General features: G+C 44.8%; 1 protein-coding gene and 1 long non-coding RNA gene across 10 annotated transcripts in view; one reads left to right on the top strand and one right to left on the bottom strand.

Moving 5' to 3' along the window:
- Window positions 1-19,845, top strand: part of FRMD4A (FERM domain containing 4A) — a 692,609-nt gene that overhangs the window by 320,099 nt on the left and 352,665 nt on the right. For 2 of the 9 annotated variants that reach the window (XM_008002326.3, XM_008002324.3), the window contains exon 1: window positions 7,408-8,056. The exons of 3 other annotated variants lie outside the window; for them this stretch is intronic. In XM_008002326.3, coding sequence (XP_008000517.3) covers window positions 7,964-8,056 — 93 coding nt within the window. In that variant the 5' untranslated portion in view covers window positions 7,408-7,963. Of the gene's footprint in view, window positions 1-7,407; window positions 8,057-19,845 lie in introns of those variants that run through there. 4 more of the 9 variants (XM_037983472.2, XM_008002322.3, XM_008002327.3 and 1 more) reach the window with 3 other exon arrangements.
- The window catches only part of LOC140712363 (uncharacterized), a 38,810-nt gene continuing 30,552 nt past the window's right edge, over window positions 11,588-19,845 (bottom strand). Inside the window, exon 3 of the long non-coding RNA XR_012093889.1 lies at window positions 11,588-18,933. This is a non-coding gene — a long non-coding RNA (uncharacterized lncRNA). The remainder of the gene's footprint in view (window positions 18,934-19,845) is intronic.

The raw sequence follows: 19,845 nt of genomic DNA, 5'->3' as shown, positions 1-19,845 counted from the left end.
TTCCCTTGCATCCCCAGTTCTTGGCTCAGCACTTGATCCGTTGTAGTAACACAGAAGAGGGAGGCAGTCAATGGACTCTGGAGCCTCTCATTGCGACCCTGAGTGAGTTACTTCAATCTCTGTGCCTCAGTCCTTTTGTCTTCATCCAGGGAAAGTAAGAGTACCTATTTGATAAAGTGTAATGAGAACTAAATAAATTAAATATTTTAAAACTTTAGAATAGTGCCTGTAATAGAAGATGCCATATAAGGGAGTTGCCATATTTTATTAAACACTCAATAAAATAGTGGTTGAATGAATGATGTAACATAAGCAATAAATGAAAATAGTACTATCCATTTAGACAAGGACAAAGCCAGTATGATAGAGCTTAGTACAGTATACAAGAAGAGCATGGACAGTGTCATGGCAGAAGCAAGGAATTGACCATTTATCCTAGAACACCACACCCTCTCCCAGCAAGGATAAGCAGGAATCAAACTGCACAATTCAGTCTAAACATCTTTTATCTCATTTGCCTGGCTGCTCATGGAGGATAAGTATTAAATGAAGTATTAAATGAAGCCTAGACTGCAGTCCAGCAAGGCAAGGGAAAGAAGGGAGAGGCAGGGAAGGGAAGGGGAAGGAGGGGAGGGGAAGAGAAAAAAGAAGGAAGGAGAAAAGGGAAGAGAAGAAAGAGAGGAAGCAAGGAGAGAAGAGGAAGGGAAGAAAGGATGAAAGGGAGGGAGGAAGGGAAGGAAGAAAGGAAGGAAACAAGGAAGGAATGGAAGGAAGAAAGGAAGGAAGGAAGGAAACGTAAGGAAGGAAGGGAGGGAAGGAAGGAGAAAGGGAAGAAAAGATGAAAGGAAGGGTGGGAGGCAGAGAGAGAAGGAAGGACAGAAGAAAAGAAAGGAAAGAAGAAAAGGAAGGAGAAAGGGAAGAGAAGAAAGGATGAAAGGAAGGGTGGGAGGGACGGAGAGAGGGAGAGAAGGAAGGACAGAAGAAAAGGAAGGAAGGTAGTGAGGGAGGAAGGAAGGAAGGGAGGGATGAAGGAAGTAGAGAAGAGAAAAGGAAGAAAGAATGAAAGGAAGGGAGGGAGGGAAGGAAGGAAGAAGAAAGGAAGAAGGAAGGAAAGGAAGGAAGAAAGGAAGGGAGGGAGGGAAGGAAGGAAGGAAGGAAGGAAGGAAGGAAGGAAGGAAGGAAGGAAGGAAGGAAGGGAGGGAGGGAGGGAGGGAGGGAGGGAGGGAGGGAGGGAAAAATGTATCTGCCCACCCTAGCTAGGTACAGTTCTACCCAGAGTCTTCCAAATGGCACAGGAGGAGGAAAAGTCTGTCCAAAGACAGATACTGCAAACAGTGCATTGTGTTAGAGCAAACCGTAGGTGAAACCAAGAAAAAGCTACACTTTCCCACACTGGTGAGCTGGAGATAATCTCGCAGGCCCTGGGCCTGTGAGGTCTGGTGACAGGAGTGTTGCTTGATGTCTTGGTCCTGTTCTTACGGATATTGGGTTTCATGTTTGGCCTAAATTCCAGCCAGTTTTCAAACAGAAAATTATGGATGTAGGCAGCCTTTCTGTTTGTCTAACCTCAGTCTCAGCTTCCTCTAATGAGACATGACATGAATTACCTAGGCTATAGCTGGGTCGGGAGGTAATGGGATGGGGGTGGAATGTTGAAGAAACACAGAGTTTCCCTTCCAAACTTCCCCCTCCTGCTCTAGGAATTTTCCAAGTCTTTTAAGAATGTACTTTTTGAAGATTTAGCTATGTTTCATTTTTGTATTGATACATAATACACATACATATTTATGGGGGACATGTGATATTTCGTTGCATGCATAGAATGTGTAATGATCGAGGCAGGGTATTAGGAAGAATATGTTTTCTTCCTGCATGTTGGTTCAATTTCATCCTACTGCTCCTCTTCCCTGCTTCACATGACAATAATTACAACACCAGCTTCCATCAAAGTGATGGTTTCTCCCATCCCCCAGCTGGGGACAGGTTTGGGCGATGGCTGCAGTGGGAGCCCTGAGTGTGTGGCTCCACCTCCACATCCCTCCCCTGCATCCCCACCCACCTCCCTGATACTCACTGCCCTGTCTTCACCCCTCCAGAGCTGAAGTGGACCAAAGGCCAGGGCCCAGCTGAGAGCTTTATGTGCCTGAGCTGTCATGGGCTGGCCTTGGGTTTTGGGTTTTTTTGTTTGTTTGTTTTTGTTTTTGCTTTGTTTTGAGACAGAGTTTCGCTCTTGTTGCCCAGGCTGGAGTACAATGGCACAATCTCGACTCACCGCAACCTCCGTCTCCCATGTTCAAGTGATTCTCCTGCCTCAGCCTCCCAAGGAGCTGGGATTACAGGGAAGCGCCACCACTCCTGGCTAATTTTGTATTTTTAGTAGAGACGAGATTTCTCCATGTTGGTCAGGTTGGTCTTGAACTGCTGACCTCAGGGGATCCATCTGCCTCGGCCTCCCAAAGTGCTGGGATTATAGGCTTGAGCCACCATGCCTGGCTGGGCTGGCCTTGGCTCTCTCTGGGATTGATGGGTGTTTAAACCCACCTCTTGTTCTTGCAGGGTGCCTTGTGGGTTTTTTGCTGGGAATCTCTGGGGATTTATCCCTGCAATTCCCTGGTCCAAGTGATGCCTCTCTTCCAATGAGCCATTTCAGGCGCCTCTCTTTCCCTGAGCCCCACACTCCTCTTTTGTCTCCCTCTCCCTCCTCCTACAGCCTGTAGGTGAGGTCATTGAGGGGTTTCAAACCTGCTTCTCAGACACCCCTTGTGCATGTCCTGCTTAGAGGCCTAACTTCTTGATTGGCATGTGGGAGAAGGTGGGAATAGTTGCCACCTATTGCCTGGAGACCTCAAACGACACTGAGAAAGAGCCCGCTTTTAACAGCCTGCAAGATGTTACAAGGAAGTATGGCTCAAGATGGAAGCTAGGACAGATATTTACATGGTCAGCTTTGGATTGTTTCCGTTTCCTTCATGTAAGTGGTATTTCACCTTTTACAAGGGAAAGAATGATAAGGAACAAAATCAGAGTGGCCCCTCAGGTCACCTTCCCATCTCTTCCTCCAGCTCACCATCTTTTGCCACTTCTGCTGGGGCTCATGGTGGCTTCAGCCTGCCTTCTGCCCTGGGAGTGTCATGACAGCACCTATTATACAGTGTGACCTCAGTCACCTCCCCAGCTGAAACCTCTCTGTCCTGTGACCTGTCCTTTCAGTATTCTGCCAAATGAACAAAATAAAGCAATGCAAATGAGTTTACTTAGTGCCAGCAAGTGGCAGTTCTGAGGTCAGACACACATGTGAGTGAACTTCCAGGGGACAGACAGGTCAGCCTCACTAGTGGTGATTTCAGGCACTGGGCAAACGGTTGGACAAATAGTTGAGGCCAGCTCATCAGGATCACCCTGGGCTGCGATGATCAGGCCGCATGTCCGTGCCAGGGCCCAGGATTCCATCAGGAGATCATTTAACCTTCACGTGGCTTTTCAGCATGCATCCACACGGGCACTGACTTCATCTGTGAGGCCCCTCCTGTGACCGCGCGTACACGTTGGCCCAGCAGACTCTTCCCCCTCCTGCTGCTGCCTCTATTATCACCAGCATTGCAAACTGCTCTCTCTCTGATGGAACATTCCCCCCCATTCCCCCCACCCCTTTCACGCCCTGCTATTCATGACCAGGAACACCCATTTGCTTTGATACATCTTGCTGTGGCATGTCAAGATCAGTGACTTTCCTGAAACCTGGCTCAATGGATTTCTATGCATTTTCCTTCCAGGATTTTGATGCAAACATTTTCACCAAGACTGGAAGGAAATGTTCAAAACAAACAAACAAAAGGCTTTGCCAGCCTTAAGTGTGCTGCTCCCTGAGGCATCAAAAGCAGCAGCTTCAGAGAGTCTAGAACCAGAGTGTCTTCTACATCTCCCTCTCCTGCACACAGTTTGTTGACTGCTCTCCTATCCCTGAGGCATCTTTCCCCCCGTGACTCCCACCCCACATCCAGCAGCCATTAGGCCCTTCCTGGATGCTGAGAGTACCGTGTCATCTGCCATCCTGAAAACAACCTGCTCTTTCTATGTAATATTTTTTCGTAGGTTTTCCTCTTGCTGTTCTTTTTTTTTTTTTTTTTTTTTTTTTTTTTTGAGACAGAGTCTTGTGCTGTCTGCCTACCAGGCTGGAGTGCAGTGGTGCGATCTCAGCTCACTGCAACCTCCACCTCTTGGGTTCAAGTCATTCTCCTGCCTCAGCCTCCCAAGTAGCTGGGATGACAGGCACCCACCACCATGCCCAGCTAATGTTTGTGTTCTTAGTAAAGACGGGGTTTCACCATGTTGGCCAGGCTGGTCTTGGAAACTCCTGACCTCAGGTGATGCACTCACCTCTGCCTCCCAAAGTGCTGGGATTACCAGCGTCAGCCACCGTGTACCACCTCTTCTTGCTGTTCTTTTCCGTTCACCCTTAATTTACCGTTTCCCAGTCCTTTGGTCCAATGTCTCAGTCCCTCAGGGCTGGCCCGGAGCCACATATACTCAGATTTATGGCTCACCCTTTCCCTGCCCTGCCTATACGGCTATTTCCACAGTTCCCTTTCAACTAGCTGGAAGACGCTGCCAGGAGACTGGAAGTCGGATAGAAAGGAAGGGCCAGGAATTTCTCCTCACCTCCCCTTGACCATGAGTGAAGGCTCCAGCAGTGGCTGAATCTTCCACTGGATGGGTCTCCAAGTTTCCAGCCTCTACTAGGTGACCCTGGCCCCACCGGCTCTAATAACTCGGCTCCTTCCTTGACCACTTAGGCCAGCCTCCCCGCCTCCCCTTTGTGCTTCTTAGCCCCTCCATCCCCTGTGCCTAACTCCTGGTGACATCAAAGCAGCAGCTCCAGAAACTCTAAAATTGCTCAATCTAACAGTTTCCTGTATTGACATTCTCTTCTTTTCAAAGACAGAGTTTTCCATTTTCCTGTTGGATTCAACGGATGTATCTTCCTTTGGGATTTCCAAACTGCTGTAATCCGATAAAGTCCCATGGGACAGCAAGCTGGACCCTGAAATCATACCAGTTGACTTTGGTTTTCATCCTAGCTCTGACATTTTTAGCTGTGCTGCCTTGGCCAACTTATTATACCCCTCTGAGCACCAGTTTCTTCACCTCTGAAACAGGGATAATGAAACTCATTTCCTCCCTGGAAGTAACCTTTGATAACCTCACAGCGTGTGGCCTGGCAATGGGTGGGTACTCAGTGAACATTCGCTCCCCTCGCTTCTCCTAAAGTGGTCGTAACTGTGAGAGTATGAATGCATATCCCTTCCGGGGAAACATATTTGTATTCTAACAATGGAAAGAAATACTTGGCCAGGCATGGTGGCTCATGCCTGTAATCCTAGCAGTTTGAGGGGGCCGAAGTGAGAAGATTGCTTGAGCCCAGGAGTTGAAGACCAGCCTGAGCAATATAGTGAGACCCTGTCTCTATTTTTTTTTTTTTTTAAAGACCTTAACTCAATAATTAATTTTGAATGTGTAAGTCTCCAACACCCATGGCAAGACAAGCAGAAAGATAATTTTGGACAAGCCAACCTTTGAGAGCCTTTAAATCACTCCAAGGAGGCGGTCACCTACTCCGAGGGGACTGGGGAGGGCTCCATTATCTGGGAGGAGACTCTTGTGCTAATATGAAAAGTGATCCTTCTCCCCGCCTCCCAAGGGAAGGATGTGGAATGTGTGAGACTCAGATGTGTGGGAGTCTGGCCCAGGGTTATTTTTGTTTCCATTAACATTCTCTTCTATATGTATTTTAACCTTAATCAAATGCATGTGTTTTTGTTTTATTTGCACTTAGTTCATCAAAATGTCCCTTATGGTCTGAACTATGCCATAAGCCTAAGCCCCCCAGTGAAACACTCATTAATACCCCTGGGAAACAGGAAGTTGCATTTAGTCAAATGTAAATAAATTCAGCTCCCTGGGGCTTTGCCCTGGCCTGGGTCACAGAAGAGGCAGTGGCTTCTCAGTCCATCTCATCATTGTCCCCTCCACCAACTCCAAAACTGAGCTGGAAGAAAGACATGCCTTGACTCTGAACAGATAAAGTGTTCTGAAAATGTGCCTATCCTTTGTTCAAAACCGTTACAACGTCAAGTGCAGTTTTACAAAGAAATGAGTTTCTCTTGCTTTGGCTCAATCATCGGGTATCGTTCCAGATTTTTTCCTACCCCCCGCCAGTACTCTGAAACCAGGCAGTGCAGGCAAGAAGCAAGAAAGAGGGAAGAAAGAGATGTAAACCTAAACCACCTCTCCAAATACGCCGTGTGAGCCGTGGTTAAGAGGTTTCCATCTCCCTCTGTCTCTCTCACCCTCTCACTGACTCTCCCACTGCACACATGGAACCAATTATGAACAAAGCCCAATTGTTGTATATTTGGAATTTCCCACATCAACTTGATGCTTTCTTTAACTGACTTGTGATGTGTGTCTGCGTTGGAGGGCTGAACCCAGGTTTCCAGTCTGCAAGCTGCTGCCACCGCTATGGCACCCCTCTCCTGTTCCTTCTGATTTATTTTCTCATAGTGTAAAACTCTGCTTCTTCCCTTCGCACCCCACCCCCATTTCCTATTAGGTTTGTTTGAATAAACAGAACCTTCTTTTCCGTCATTTTCAATAAACTTAGCACTAGTCTGCAGACAGTGTCTCAAAGCTGGTGCCCAGAGTGTATGAGGCTAACACCAAAAACCATGGGATGACTACAAAGGAAATGGTCATTCCTTTCGTAAAACTCAGAGCAGACAGAAGCAGTGTATGTAGAAACGCTTTAAAAAGAAAAAGAAAAAAAATCCGAACATACCCCACATCCTGGAAGCCCCTTACTTGATTTTCTTTGTAGTAATTTTTTCTGCTATGGCAATAAGCCGATTTAGGGAGGAGTAGAGACGGGGCAGGTAGAGGAAAATATTACGGAAAAATTAACGTTTGAAACCATTTATGCCATCCATCAAAGAAGGCTGTCTGATCTGAAATTACACAATGTGATCAGAAAATAATTGACATACTTGATGGATGAGTCTGCTTCGACACAACCTTGTAAAATGAAACATAGTTTCTTCGCGTTTACTGGCATGCATAAAAATAAATGTTCTATAACACAAACATTTAAATGACAAGGTGCCAAACGCAAGTCTGCTCGATTTGATTCGATTTATCTGAATCATGTGATTGAAGCAGTTTCTTCTTCTTTCCCTCATACTTTCTCTCCGTGGACTGTATTCACATATACAGTGAGTAATACCCCGTGTGTTTATTTTTATGTGTTAGAAAGCAGGAAGGGAAAACAGATATACATGTCTGATGCTCGGTTTTATAGATAGAATTTATGACTGCAAAGAGGTCCCTGATGTGTTCTGTCTCTGGTCTTCAAATATCGTTCCTCCGTTCAGAAGAGAGTGAAATCAGAATGTAGGATTCTGCATTAATCTCCATTCCAGATGGTGATATTCCAAATAGTCTTTTTAAGGTGAGCATGTGACCTACTGTACAGCCGAGGGGCTTGGGAGTCACGTGATGGAATGAATAATACGTCTGATAGAGCTTTGATTAGACAACTGACCTGGTTACCATCTGCAGCCACAAGAAGCAAAGTTGACATTTCTGGATCAGTCTCCCCAGGAGCGTTACTTGCCCACGAGCAGGACACCGCAGTCTCGCTGAACCAGCTGTGCAGAGGGACAGATGGAAGAAAGCTAGAGATGTTGCTTCGTGAGCGCTGAAGTTGCAGAACTTGGGCTGGTTTTCTTTCTTCCCATCCCCCCTCCTCCTGACAAACCACATCTTGACTCAGATGGTCGAAAGAAAAACTCTTTCAGTTATTTGATATTTGGGAACCCTCCAGGAGACCATAACTTATTTTTTAGGGAGGCTCCTTCTCTCCCTTTGCTGGGAACACACACACACACACACACACACACAGCTGTACACCATGGTGGTTCAGGCTGCAGTGGCTCCGAATAGATCCCAAAGACTTTTACTGAAAATTCCTTATGGATCTCTGAGAAGGCGCAGCGTTGAAAGGGTAAGCTACGTGGCGGGCTGTTTGCTTCTCAATTGCTCCCAAAGACAGGGAGATGTTTTTTCATTGTATACCGCGTTACTTCTGTCACTCACGTTCCCAAACAGTTGGAGTTCCTGGGACTGTAGAATACTATCTGATCTGTAATTTTAGTTTTTTAACAGATAATGATGAGAAACCTGAAACAGTAATTCTTGTAACTTGTGGATCTCGGATGGGGGAGGGGTGCCTTTAGAGATGAAATAGGAGAGATAAGATTGGGTCGGGAACTACCCCCGGAATGGGTTTGAAAGATTTGAGTGCTTGCTGAGAAATCCATGGGGGTTGCGAAACTGATTTCTTCTGTGTTTATTGAAACATACTGATTAGTGCAGCAGGGCTGTGAATTCCTTCTGCTGGGTGACAGTGTCTAAAAGGGAGGTAATGGTGATGTGAAGGCGCTTCAAAGCTTTGGTGGTTTAAATTATGCAGGCAGTTGATTAAAAGCTTTTTTTTTGGTCCCCAAATACATTGCTATCATTTGGGGTTTATTTGTTTTTAATACTATGGATTTTGGCTTAAAATTACTCTGTTAATTTCCTGAAAGCATGTTTACTTTGGAAGTCCCTAGCAGAGAAGATCCTATAAAATAATGATAAGGATTTGTCCTTCTCTGGAGTAACAGATGCAGTTTGAGGCTGACTGTAGTTAATGCAAAGCTGGTTGTCGTTGGGGTGACAGGCTCAACATGCAGGAAGAATCCCTACACCCACAAAGCGTACGGCAGTTCTGTTGGTCTCAGAAATCCCAAAAGCCCAGTTTGAATCGTGGCAAGCCCTTCCATGAGTTTTCGTCACCTACATAGACGTCTTCAGTTAAGGTGTAGTCCAAGACCTGATAAAGCGAACAGCCTCGCATGACGCTCTCTCGCCAGAGCAGCAATCTGCAGCATCTTATAAAGATCAGAATTGAATTCAAGTGGCTTTTTCTGGTTGGTATATTTGCTACTCAGTAATGTTGAATTTAAAAAAAAAAACAACTATAGGTTTAAAAATATGAGGGGCTAACGAAATACTTAGGCAAGGTTGATTTCCTGAGTTTTGATGAGTTACATTTTTCTGCCATTTGAATAATGAAAAAAAACTTTGCTTTCCATTCTGGTTGTGTGTAGGTCTTGATTTTGAGACTTATTTCTTGTTCTGAATGTCAAGATCATCAACTAATATGTACTAAATACTTACTGTGTATTTCATGTTATACCAATAGCTTAGAGCTTAGGCCATCAGTGATAGCAAAATTTACGCATGGATCAGGCTGCTATTGAGTGTGATGTTAGGTGTTAGTGAAAACTCTTTGGTCTGTATGGTAACTAAATTTTTACCATATGTTCTATTATTAAGATATTGATTCACAAATACTAACATGGAAATGTGAATTGTGTGCCTTAGGGCTGTGCGAATGGCAATATTGAGCAGATACTTATCCTTTATAGATGCGCGCACGCGCACACACACACACACACACACACACAAATCCAGTCACCCGGAAACCTCCATTTATACCATTATGATCTCCAGATAAAGCGTTTAATAAATCATGTATGTTTGCATAAATTCAAATATATGCAGTTACCACTTCTGTTAGTCATTGTTTACCAATTTAAGAAAAATTGACAATATAGGGATATAGTATCTTACACAAAACATATCTGTTATTGGGTATGTTTGCACACACTTGCCTTCAAAGCACACAGGGCTATTTTCTGCCCTTGAGCACACCCCATTGTTACACCGGCCTTAATGTGAGTGTGGTCTGAGCTCTTTGGGGCCCTCCCGCGCAGCACAGCCTTGGAGCACTGGGTCTTCCCCGTGAAGGTAAGGTAGCACCTCACCCTCCACAGCAATGGAAGTGGAACTAATTGAAATGTACAATTTCCTGTCAATTCCACTGGACATCTTACAACCTGGGTCAGTGGAATTGACAATTCTGTGACAATTTTCAGAATGGAGTCCCGTGTTCATAGAAGAGGAGGAGAGGTAAGGGCAAACACTGAGAGCCGGCACTCTTCCATTGGGAGTGTAAAAGCAACAGCAGTTTGTTCAGTTCCGTCAGCGGTTTCCATTGTCTCACAGTATCTAATGACGTGGAAGACCTTACATTTCTATAAGGCTTTCAGTCCATTCCCCTGCTTTACCATCGCAAGTTACTAACAAGGCACAGAGCCCAGGGGTTACTACCCTTGTCCTGTGTAAATAGGGAAACCAAGGTATGGAGAGGTTTAATCTTCTCTATAGGAATATACAGTCAATGACAGAGTAGGACCTAAATCCAGGGACCTGGCGTTGCATGTCCTTACCCATGGGATCATGTTTCATCTTTGCTCTCTGGAGGAGCAATGGCATGGCAGCCTAGCCCTGAGAAAAGGGTTATAACCACCTCGTCACCTGTATTCACATTAAAGGTAATATAGAAGACATGCCATTCAGAGGTGGTGAAAACCAAATAGAAGAACATGATTTACAGGGCACTAACAGTCCTGTCCCCTTAGGTGCCCAGGGTTCAACAATTGCTTCTGTATCCAACTGCCTAGAGGTTGAGTTGAAAGAAGGAATTGCAGCTTTTTAACCCTGCAACTTAGACATCCACCAAATCCTGAGAGACCAGACTTAGTTCTGGTTCATGCTTCTTCAGACTGCCATGAGCCCATCACTGTGCTAGCGAGGGTGGAAAACATAAAAGAAATACGAAATGGGCTTGGTATGATGGTTAACACCTGTAATCCCAGCACTTTGGGAGGATGAAGTGGTCGGATCATGAGGTCAGGAGATGGAGACCATCTTGGCCAACATGGTGAGACCCTGTCTCTACTAAAATACAAAAAAATAGCCGGGCGTGGTGATGTGTGCCTGTAATCCCAGCTACTCAGGAGGCTGTGGCAGGGGAATTGCTTGAACCCAGAAGGTGGAGGTTGCCGTGAGCCGAGATGGAGCCACTGCACTCCAGCCTAGTGACAAAGCAAGACTCCGTCTCAAAAAAAAAAAAGAAAAAAAAGAAAGAAATATAAAATGCCATGTTTGGTTTGGGAGGAGAGATGAGGCCTGTAAAGTTTATATAAATAAAACAATTAGAAGTCAATGTAATACAGGCTAGAATTAAGCTACAAAATAAGTAACAGAGACAATTTAGGTGCTACAGAAAGCAGCACGGTGGGATGATAAGGGTGAGGCTTGTCTATTTGCTATTTACGAGTTTTACTATTTACTGTTTGACTATTGACTATTTGCTGTTTGACTATTGACTATTTATGAGCCATATGGCGTTGACAGAGTGACTCAAACTTTCTCAGCTTTGGTTTATCCATCCACAATACCCACCCTTTTGCAGTGCTTGTAAAGGATCACCAAAAATGTGTGCAAGGACCTAACACAGTACCTGGCAATCACATAAAATGCAGTCCATAATGATAGGCATCGTTTTTAAGATTGCCTATCTTTGTGTATAAGAACACTTGGCTTGTATCTTTTTTTTTTTTTCGCTTGAGACAGAGTCTCGCTGTGTTGCCCAGGCTGGAGTGCAGTGGCACAATCTTGGCTCACTGCAACCTCCACCTCCTGGGTTCAAGAGATTCTCCTGCCTCAGCCTCCAGAGCAACTGGCATTACAGGCGTGTGCCACCACACCTGGATGATTTTGTATTTTTAGTAGAGACAGGGTTTCACGGTGTTGACCAGGCTGGTCTCAAACTCCTGACCTCAAGTGATCCACTTGCCTCAGCCTCCCAAAGTGCTGGGATTACAGGCGTGAGCCACCGCACCCGGTCTTGTATTTTTAATAACAGATGACAATTTTTTATATTTAGACACACCTCCCTGTCTCCTGGAGCCGTCCTTTAGGGCTATTCACTTGCTAAAGCCAAGAAAAGCAGTATTTTGTGTCATGGTGATAACTTTTCTGGAACTCCCAATTTTATGTAAGACACGTGGAAAACAAAGTCTTTCAAACTGACTACACGTGAATCCCAAGTAACTCAACTTACTCAAGCCCAGATCCTTCTGTATGGTTTCTTCCCTCAAAGCCAGATGTTTTTTATTCCAGAAGTAAAGTAAAAATGAACTTCATGGAAAATTCTAATAAATGTAAGAACAAAACATATAAGTGAGTTAAGGAAAGAGAAAATGTGGAAATTTTTTTCTGGGAGTTTGCCTTGGGGCAGGGGGAAAGTTTTTATTAAACTAGTATAACTTTGCAATACGAGGAAATGGTTTTATGTTGGAGATTACCTTTATGGATGCAAAGCCTAAGAATGAGTGAGTGAACCTTTTATGTAGCCCATCCCACGTTGTTTTAGTTTGTGGTTTTAAGTGGAGGTGAAATCTGCTAGGCTGCTGTCTATATTCTCTGCTCTAGTTTGGGCTCCAGGAAGCTGAGAAATGTGTATGTCTTCACACCCTGAGACGCCCACCTATGAGGGCTCAGACCCAGTCAAGCAAATACTTACTGAGTTGCTGTATCTCTGTTTTCACCCACTGATTTTCCAGCTGTAAGATCATCTGTTGAAGTGGGAGCATAATTGCCTGCATTTATTGGATTGCTCATCTGCCCCGTTGACTTATCCTGTCTAATATCCACACCCACAGACCCCACAGGTGGACTGGACATCACTGTTCTCTTGAACATCTCAACACCTCAAATCCAGCGTGTCCATGATGAACTTCATCTCTCCTAATAATCCTGCTTCTCCTCCAACACCCCCAGCTTCCTAAAACCCAAACTAGATCCTGGCATCTTCCCGCCTCCTCTCTTTCCATGGTCTCCTTCTCACAGCCACAAGGCACTGTCCATTCCAGCTCTGAGACTCCCCCATCCTGCTCCTTTGTTCCCTGGTGCAGCCCGCCACCATCACTCGCCTGCATATTGCCTTCTCACCGTGTCAGGTCTTGCTCCCCTCAATTCATGCTCTGTGCTGCAGCCACTGTGCTCTTTCTAAAACCGAGGGGTGATTGTGTCACTTGTCTACTGAAACCCTTAAGTGGCTCTCTGCCTCAGGATAAGGACAAATCACAAGGCCTTTCCTAAGCACAGCCCTCCAGCGTCACCTCTTCCCACGCCTTACTCTGGGAGTGTTATATTCCAACTAGGACGTGTTTGCAGTTCCTCTAAACTACTGAGACTGCTCTTGCCCCAGGGCCTTTGTGTGTGTTTCCATATTCCTGGCACTTTCTGCCTCCTCCCTCCACCCCCTTTACTTCTTTCAGCCTAAAGGCAATTCTACAGGAAGCTCTTCCAGGCACCTCATCCCCTCCCCAAGTCTGAGTAAGTGCTCTCCCTGCAGGCTCTCATAGCACTCTAGAATTCCCTTACCATAGCACAAATCACACTGCATTGAAACCCCTGGTGTGCATCAGTCATAATCCTCCATACGATGCAGGCATCTTGAGGACAGGGAACACCCCTGGGTTCCTGGTTCGTAACAGGAGTGCAATAAAGATCCACTAGATAACAGAATGAATGAAATCTAAAAGTTCATATAAACTCGCAGTGAGCAAATCTGAGAAGAGGATCAGAATTAAGACCTGCACTGGAACAGCCTCCATCCCCATGCCAGCCTACCACAAGTCCCGTTATCTTTGGTGGAAAATGTGTTCGCTCTTACGTGTCAGTCCAAGCGGAGAAAGCGAAATGCTCTTTTCTTGTTTGTTCGGAACTCTAAGACCATGCCATACATCTTTAAGTGGAACAAAGTTAATGAGCGAACAGCCAATCAGACTCAAATCCTAGGTCTCTTCACAAAGTAGTACAAATTCGATGGTTTTATTGGGGGGAAAATGAGACAAGAAAGCATTCTCTTTTACCACAATTATTCCAATATTTTAGGTGAAAGGGTTTTTGTGTGTCTAGGAAAGACTGAAATGGTGGGATATTTCTGGAGCGATATTTTTAACACAGCATAAATTAAACCTTTTTGTACCCACATCATTCATTATATGATGTGTTATTCCAGGTTGACGTCTCGCCAGTCTATTATTTTGCAAACCATTACATTATCACAGCTGCTAAGCTGCATAACTTCAGAATTCGGAATACAACAGAGTCTCTATAGTTGAGTGTGTGGTGCTTACATTCTGGATGTATTCATGCAGGGAAGTGTGAGACGTTACCAAAAACACATACAGCAGACGGCTTTCAGTGGATATTTATTACCATTGAGCACAGGCAGCCAAGAACTGTTCAGACAGATCAATGTATTCACACATATTATTAGCCAGCCCCCTCATCCTGTATGGGGTTTTGTTCCTTCTATAAATATACGCCTCTCTGGAGAAAAAGAACACGGACTGTTGGGGACTCCAATTCTCTGGTTCACAGAATGCATTGAAGGCCATTTTCCCTGCATTGGTTAGTCCCGTGCAATTTTAAGTGACCCAAACTTGGTGAACCAATGTTTATTTTATTTCGTATAGCAGCTTATGTCATGTTAAGCCATTGACTTCTCATCTTGGGCAGAATGACATTGCTTATTGGCTCAGTGTGGGGAAGGAAAGGCTGTCTCTATGGGTACCACTCCAGAGTTTTCATTCCTCAAGCTGGTGTGGAAAGCAGGATTACAAATCGCTATGCAAATGGTCAGGACTCCCAGGCATTTCAGCATCCTATGCAAAATGACAGCTCTCAGGCTGGGCCTGAAACTCAGCTATGGTTCTCCTCTTTGAATAGCTTGTCCCCTCCTCATGCCTCGCCATTATGCCATGGGTCATGTTAAAGCAGTGCTTTTCAACTTTATTGTTGCCTTGGAAACACTCAAGGAGCTTTTAAAAACCTATCTGTACCCCAGACCATGTACATCACAATCTCTGGGGATAAAATCCAGGCATCAGTATTTAAATCCGCAGGTAATTCCAACATGTAGCCAATACCGAGAACAACTGACCCAAAGAAATAATATTACCTAGATCAATGATTTGGGCAAGATGCTAGCAGAAGGAAATCAGCTAGTTTTTGTGTTTTCTGGTGGCGTCACATAAAAAAGAAATAAATGGGTTGGTTGCGTTGGGTTTTTGGGTCATGTCATTCTCAATAGGGGGAAAAAACTATTTAGGCTCCTTGAAAGTGGGGTCCATATTCCTGGGACATCCTATGCAGTGTCCAGCACATTGAGGAGAGTCTCTGGATAGTTACCTGAGGCCTTCCGAAGTCATAGAGTCTAGAATTGTGCATGACTGCCTTCCAGGCTATTTAAGATCAAAAACACCCAATCTAGCTCCTCCTGTATGCTTCTTTTCTTGACTGGTACATGGACAAAATCCCTTTTGTGTGTCTTTCAATCTGCCATATTGCAAATATGTACACAAAGTCAATCGTGTTCTCAAGAGAAGCGGGAGATAGCTTTCTTCTCCCTCTCTCTTTTATTTTTATTTTTATTTTTTTTGAGGTAGGGTCTTGCTCTGTCACCCAGGCTGGAGTGCAGTGGCATGATTTTAGCTTACTGCAACCTCCCCTTCCTGGGTTCAGGTGGTTCTCCTGCCTCAGCCTCTTGAGTGGCTGAGATGAAAGGACCCATCACCATGCCTGGCTAATTTTTATATTTTTAGTAGAGACAGGGTTTCACCACGTTGGCCAGGCTGGTCTTGAACTCCTGACCTCAAGTGATCCACCCGCTTCAGCCTCCCAAACTGCTGGAATTACAGGTGTGGCCACCATGCCCGCCCAGGGGGAGATCACTTTCTTTACATGCTTTGAAACAGATCTCTTAGAAACTGCTCTAACATAATGAATATTATCCACCTGTGTAATATAAGACTTCTTTGAACACATAGTTGAAAACAATCCACTTTTATTTGTATTTATTCATGAATGAGCCTCAGAGGATAATATTATCTATCCTACTTCCATAAAACAATATAGAAGAAACTGTCATGGATCTTTATTCTAATCTGGGAGTGGATGAACCACATCTATGGACTTTAACTTCTTTTTTGTCTTCTCTTCCTGTGGTCACTCAATAACTAATACTTCAAAGGACCTGGTCAGTTTTTCTACTAGGTCTCAGAGCCTAAAATAATACCTGGGATAAAGATAGCATAAACAAATGTTCATTGAGTGAATGCTGACTACCTGAACAAAAAGAATCCCTTTGTGGTTATAAATTCAAGCCTTTAATAAAACAGAATTGTCCTTCAAGGGCCAGGGTTGCAGTGTGCCTGTGCTTGCATGCAGACGAACATCTGTGTCATGATCAGTCCTAACAGTGACTTATTTCAAGATGCTAGCTCTTCTGGGTGAACTGGATCATGAAGAACTTCCTAAAATCCTACTACACAATTAACACCTTTGGGTTCATGGGCAATCCCTTTTCTTCCCAATCAGAACCCTTGTGGGGATATTTTGAGATAGGACAGAAATAAGCTTCGGATCATTTTCCTACATTGCTTGCTGACTTTTCTCAAAAATGCCAAAGGCTTCCAAGCCTGGCTGGCTTTCCTCATTAACGTTCCCATAGAGTGAGTGGAGGGATTGGAGGGATCATTTAGATACAATTGCTCCAATCACTCTATTGGAACATTAATGAGGAAAACCATTAAGGGTTAGAAGTATATTGATCATTGCTAGAAAATGCGGTCCTAGTCCAACCACACAGAATCAGTCCCGGAATACAGATATCCCTGGGAATGGAATACCTAGGACGTAACGTTTTATTTATTAATTTCACAGTTTTTTATTTAACATCGACTACATGCCAGACAGTGTTCTAGGCCCAAGAGACACAGCTAAGTCTGCACTTTCGTGAATTGGTAATATGTCAAGTGGTGATGAGTTCTCTAAAGAGAAATAAAGCAGAGTAAGGAGCAGGGGGAGACGGAGCGTGCAGCGTGGTTATATAATGTGGCTTTCAAGGAAGGACAGGGAGGGAGCTGGGAGTAAGCCATGCAGCCATGTGGGGAAAGAACATCCCACGCAGAGGGCACAGCAAGTACAACAGGCCAGAGGCAGGAGTGGACTTGATGTACTTGAGAGATGGCAAGCGGGTCGCTGGCAGAGTGAAGGGGTGAGACGGGGGTGGGCAGAAGTGATGATAAAGCCTCAGAGACGAGTTAGGAGCCCAGCTGACACAGGCTGTGCAGGCCATGAGAATGACCTCTGGGTTTTACTCTGGATAAGACTGAAAAAGATCAGTGAGTCAGGGGCTGAAGGATGACGTTAGCTACTAGGCTGATAGAGAAGAAGGCTGGAATCAGGGTGATGCATGAGGTCACTACTACAATCATCTTAGTGAGAGATGATGATGGTTTAGGCCAGCGGATACCCTGGAGGTGGTGAGAAGTGAATGGACTCTGAATTTATCTGGAAGGGAGAGCTGGAGGGATTTCCTGACGGATTGGGTGTGAAGGGAGAGAGGAAGACAGGAGTCAAGAATGGCCCCCCGAGCAGCTGTAGACTGGAGCTGATGCTTACCAAGACCGGAACCACTGAAGGAAGAGCTGGTCAGCGATGACAGCCTGGGCGGGAGAGACCGGGTTCTATTCCTGATGTGCTAAACTTGAGATAATGAGTAAAAATTCAAATGGAGATATACAGTAGGATGTTAGAAACATATGTTCTGTGTTTGGACGAGAGGTCTGTACTGGAGATAAGGTGTGGACATTATCAGGGGTTCCCTGGAGCTGGCTTGACAGGCTCTCCAGAGCCAATTATGTGATTTCTTCTCAACTCTACGTTCAGTGATGACACATGATCCTCTTGAAATGGTCCATGGCAGGAAATTTACACCATGTAAATTGGCAAACATTACAAAGCAGGGCTTTTCGTCCCCTAGAGAGTTGATAACAGTTACACGGTCTCCAGTATACCACTGGAAATTGGCATTTAAAGCTAGAGGACTGTATGATAACATCTGGGGAATGTGCGTGGATGGAAAGAAAAAATGTCAGCCCACTGGACCTGAAGCCACTCGAAAGCTTAGAGATGGGCTCCATGTGGTGGAACCAGCACTGGAGATGAACAGGGAGCAGCCAGTGAGGCAGAAAGAGGATCCCAGAAGGCCATGATGGATTTTCAAATGCTGCTGAGAGTCAAGTGAGATAAGGACTAAGAAATTGCCTTATGCAGCATTGTCATAAAAGATTGCACAAACTGCATGCATCAAAATTGCTTTGTGTTGGCCAGGCATGGTGGCTCATGCCTGTAATTCCAGCACTTTGGGAAGCAGAGGTGGGTGGATCACTTGAGGTCAGGAGTTTTGAGAACAGACTGGGCAACATGGCAAAACACCGTTTCTACAGAAAAATTAGCCAGGCATGGTGGCACTCACATGTGGTCCCAGCTACTCAGGAGGCTGAGATGGAAGATTTGTTTGAACCCAAGAGGTCGAGTTTGCAGTGAGCCAAGATTACACCACTGCAATCCAGCCTGGGTGACAGAACAAGATCTTATCTTAAAAAACAAAACAAAACAAAAATAATTGCCATGTGTTTCTAAGTACAGTACACGGATCAGATGCCTGGTCTCCACCTCAGATATCCTGAACCTAATTCTCGGGGGCATATAACAGAAAGGACAGTTTGAGAAGCAGTGCCTTAATATATAGTGTTCCAGAAAAACAGGCACAGCGGGGTAGAAAAAAGAACACAGCAGAGGAAGTGAGGAATGATGCAGATGGGAAAAAAGAGAAACTCTTAGAACAATTTTTACTCACCCTAAGGTCAGTCCTGGACAGAGTGAGCAGTTAGAGACTGTGGTGGAGACTCATGGGGTGAAGATTATTACTACTAAGGCCAAGAGTGAGTTTCCTCCCTATAGCACTGAAGAAACAGCATGTTCCTATTTTAAATGTCCCTCCCTTCAGCCACTATGTCAGAAAAATGGAGCTGCAATTGTCTCTTAGGTCTTTTCCAGCTTCCACAACCCCTGCAAAATAAAGGCAAGAGAAAAGATGAAAGACCAATTTCAGTATCATCTATTGGTCACCCATGTCAAAAGCCAGCACTCTACCCTTAAGTCTTAGGTGTCCTAAGACCTAGCAGAAGGAAAACCTGTTTTGTTTTGTTTTGTTTTGTTTTGCCTCTGAATTTTTTTTCAATGGCTTGATGTAATCATGGGTCAGGGCTTCATAATCCAGCTGAGTCCCAGAATAGATTTAGAAAGTATAATTTAGGCTGGAGCCAGCCATCAACTGCCCGAAATGAGCAAGTCCTAATTTGAACTCTGAATTTGGGGATCGACATCTATTCTGTAAAAGCAAATGGATTTGGATCAAATTGGAAGAAATCACATCTAAGATCTCGTGGAGTTCTTCTTTTTTTTTTTTTTTTTTTGAGACGGATCAAATTGGAAGAAATCACATCTAAGATCTCGTGGAGTTCTTTTTTTTTTTTTTTTTTTTTTTTTTGAGACGGAGTCTCGCTCTGTCGCCCAGGCTGGAGTGCAGTGGCCAGATCTCAGCTCACTGCAAGCTCCGCCTCCCGGGTTTAAGCCATTCTCCTGCCTCAGCCTCCCGAGCAGCTGGGACTACAGGCGCCCACCATCTCACCCGGCTAGTTTTTTGTGTTTTTTAGTAGAGACGGGGATTCACCATGTTAACCAGGATAGTCTCGATCTCTTGACCTCGTGATCCGCCCGTCTCAGCCTCCCAAAGTGCTGGGATTATAGGCTTGAGCCACCGCGCCCGGCCTCGTGGAGTTCTTATAGAAGAAAATCCTGCTATTCTCTGCCAATTAGGCTGAAGGAAAGTAAGTAACAGCCACTGACACTAGGAACGAAGTCTTCCGTGTAGATCCTATCCAGAAAAGGCTTTCTATGTGGGGTTCACCCAGTCACATT

Source organism: Chlorocebus sabaeus, chromosome 9 (genome assembly GCF_047675955.1).
Source record: "Chlorocebus sabaeus isolate Y175 chromosome 9, mChlSab1.0.hap1, whole genome shotgun sequence".
Lineage (NCBI taxonomy): Eukaryota > Metazoa > Chordata > Mammalia > Primates > Cercopithecidae > Chlorocebus > Chlorocebus sabaeus.
Note: the sequence above shows the minus strand (reverse complement) of the source record. Positions and strands in the feature narration are given on the sequence as shown.